The following is a 2,500-nucleotide window of genomic DNA, read 5'->3' as shown; positions in this document are numbered from 1 at the left end:
AAGGTGAAGAAGGAGAAGAAGAAGAAGGAGAAAAATAATAATGATAAGGAGAAGGAGAAGAAAAATGAGGAGGAGAAGGAGAAGAAAAATGAGAAGGAGAAGGAGAATAAGGAGAAAAAGGAAAAGAAGGAAAAGAAGGAAAAGGAGAAGGTGAAGCAGAAGCAGAAGGAGATGGTGAAAAATGAGAAGATGGAGATGGTGATGGAGATAGAGAAGAAGAAGGAAAAGGAGAAAAAGGAAGAGGAGGAAAAGGGGAAGAAGGAAAAGGAGAAAAAGGAAGAGGAGGAAAAGGGGAAGAAGGAGAAGAAGAAGGAGAAGAAGGAGAAGAAGGAGAAGAAGAAGAAGAAGAAGGAGAAGAAGAAGAAGAAGAAGAAGAAGAAGAAGAAGAAGAAGAAGAAGAAGAAGAAGAAGAAGAAGAAGAAGAAGAAGAAGAAGAAGGAGAAGAAGAAGAAGAAGAAGAAGAAGAAGAAGAAGAAGAAGAACAAGAAAAAGAAGAAGAAGAAGAAGAAGAAGAAGAAGAAGAAGAAGAAGAAGAAGAAGAAGAAGAAGGAGATGGAGATAGAGAAGAAGGAAAAGGAGAAGGAGAAGGTGAAGGAGAAGGAGAAGAAGAAGGAGGAGGAGAAGGAGGAGGAGAAGGAGAAGAAGAAGGAGGAGGAGAAGGAGGAGGAGAAGAAGGAGAAGGAGAAGGAGAAGGAGAAAGAGAAGGAGGAGGAGGAGGAGGAGGAGGAGAAGAAGAAGGAGAAGGAGGAGAAGAAGGAGAAGAAGAAGAAGAAGAAGGAAGGAGAGGAGAAGAAGGAGAAGAAGAAGGAGAAGGAGGAGAAGAAGGAGAAGGAGGAGAAGAAGAAGAAGGAGAAGGAGAAGAAGGAGAAAGTGAAGGAGAAGGAGAAGAAGAAGAAGCACAAGGAGGAGAAGAAGAAGGAGAGTGAGACGATGGAGAAGAAGGAGAAGAAGAAGAAGGAGAAAGAGAAGGAGAAGAAAGAGAAGAAGAAGGAGAACGAGAAGATGGAAATGGAGAAGAAAGAGAAGATGGAGATGGAGAAGAAAGAGAAGGAGAAGGTGAAGAAGGAGGAGGAAATGAAGCAGAAGAATGGAAAAAAAGGAGTTGAAATATTGAAAAGGAAAAAAAGATGTAGTGAAGAAAAGGGAAAAGGAGTAAAAGGGGTAGACGAAGAAGCACAAGGCAGAAAAAGATGGAGAAGAAGGAAAAGGAAGAGATGGAAATCTGAAAGGTAAAAAGAGAAGGTAAAAAAAAACAAAATAAGGCCCCTTAGATCAGAGACAAGAATTAGGAGAAAAAGAATGGGAAGATGAAGCACAAGTACAAGAAAAGCCAACCTCCCGAAAAGTCCAGGGCTGGCAGAAGACTGCAATGCAGCCCTCAAAGGAGACTGGGTAGGCATCATGGCCTCGGCATCGAGCCTGGAAACGAGCGTGGCTGGTTGAGTTATGGTTGCCGTGCCGGAACAGGAAGTCTAGATGGCAGTGCGTGTCCACAAAGCCTGGCCAGAAGTGCTTACTTTGCAGCATGTGAGGGTCATACCCAAGCTGCAAGAGTAGATGGTATGAGTGGAGACAAGGGAGGATGATGAAGAGAGTGAGGAGGGGGGTGGATGGTGGAGAGAATGGGGAGGGGAGTGGATGGTGGAGAGAATGGGGAGGGGAGTGGCTGGTGGAGAGAATGGGGAGGGGAGTGGATGGTGGAGAGAGTGGGGAGGGGGTTGGATGGTGGAGACAGCAATGGATAAAGGTGGGGAATATCAGGAGAGATGGGAGAGGGAAAAAGGATGACACTGAGAGATGGCAAGGGGAGGATTGTAAAGGAGACAGGAGGGAGAGATGGCGAGAGGGAAGGAAGAAGATTGCAGGGGAGAGGAAAGAGGGAGGATGGCTTGGGAGAGAGGGGAGGGGAGGATAATGGTTAAAATAAAGATGGGAGAGGGTTGTAAAGTAGCAGGGGAGAGGGAATAGGGAGGATTGCAGGGGAGAGGAAAGATAGGGAAGGGGGAGGATAGCAAGGAAGAGGAGAGAGAGAGAGAAGATACCAAAGAAGAAAGGAAAGAAAGGATGACATGGGGAGAGGGGAGGAGACAGCAGGGGAAAAGGGAAAAAACAAGGATGACACAGGGGAGAGGAAGGGTGGAAAGTGTAAGGGGAGTGGTAAGGATGACAAGGCAGAAGGGCCAGGGAAATAGCAGGAAAAGAGGAAGAGGGAGAATTGCAGAAGAGAGGGAAGGTGGAGCAAATGCCGAGTGAGTGCAGTATGGGAGAGAATGACGTGGAGAGGGGAGGGAGGGAGAATAGCAAAAGGAGAGAGATGGCAGGGATAAGGAAGACGTACAGTACAGGGTAATCTGACTTCCTGAAATTATAATCATATCCTACCTATAGCTGCAAAAAGCTTGATATGGAAAATGAAATTAGACAAATAACATGTAAACTGCTCTTTAAATAATAACATGACATGCTTAAATAAACAGAACTTAATTCTTAAATCACTTGC

General features: G+C 45.3%; 1 protein-coding gene across 3 annotated transcripts in view; it reads right to left on the bottom strand.

The window, feature by feature from the left end:
• The window catches only part of LOC113800620 (uncharacterized), a 13,657-nt gene that overhangs the window by 4,795 nt on the left and 6,362 nt on the right, over positions 1-2,500 (bottom strand). For 2 of the 3 annotated variants that reach the window (XM_070140267.1, XM_027351412.2), the window contains exon 4: positions 1,336-1,545. The exons of the other annotated variant lie outside the window; for it this stretch is intronic. In XM_070140267.1, the coding sequence (XP_069996368.1) occupies positions 1,336-1,545 (210 nt within the window). The remainder of the gene's footprint in view (positions 1-1,335; positions 1,546-2,500) is intronic. 3 annotated transcript variants of the gene reach the window in all.

This window comes from Penaeus vannamei, chromosome 26, assembly GCF_042767895.1.
Source record: "Penaeus vannamei isolate JL-2024 chromosome 26, ASM4276789v1, whole genome shotgun sequence".
NCBI classification, from domain to species: Eukaryota; Metazoa; Arthropoda; class Malacostraca; order Decapoda; family Penaeidae; genus Penaeus; species Penaeus vannamei.
Note: the sequence above shows the minus strand (reverse complement) of the source record. Positions and strands in the feature narration are given on the sequence as shown.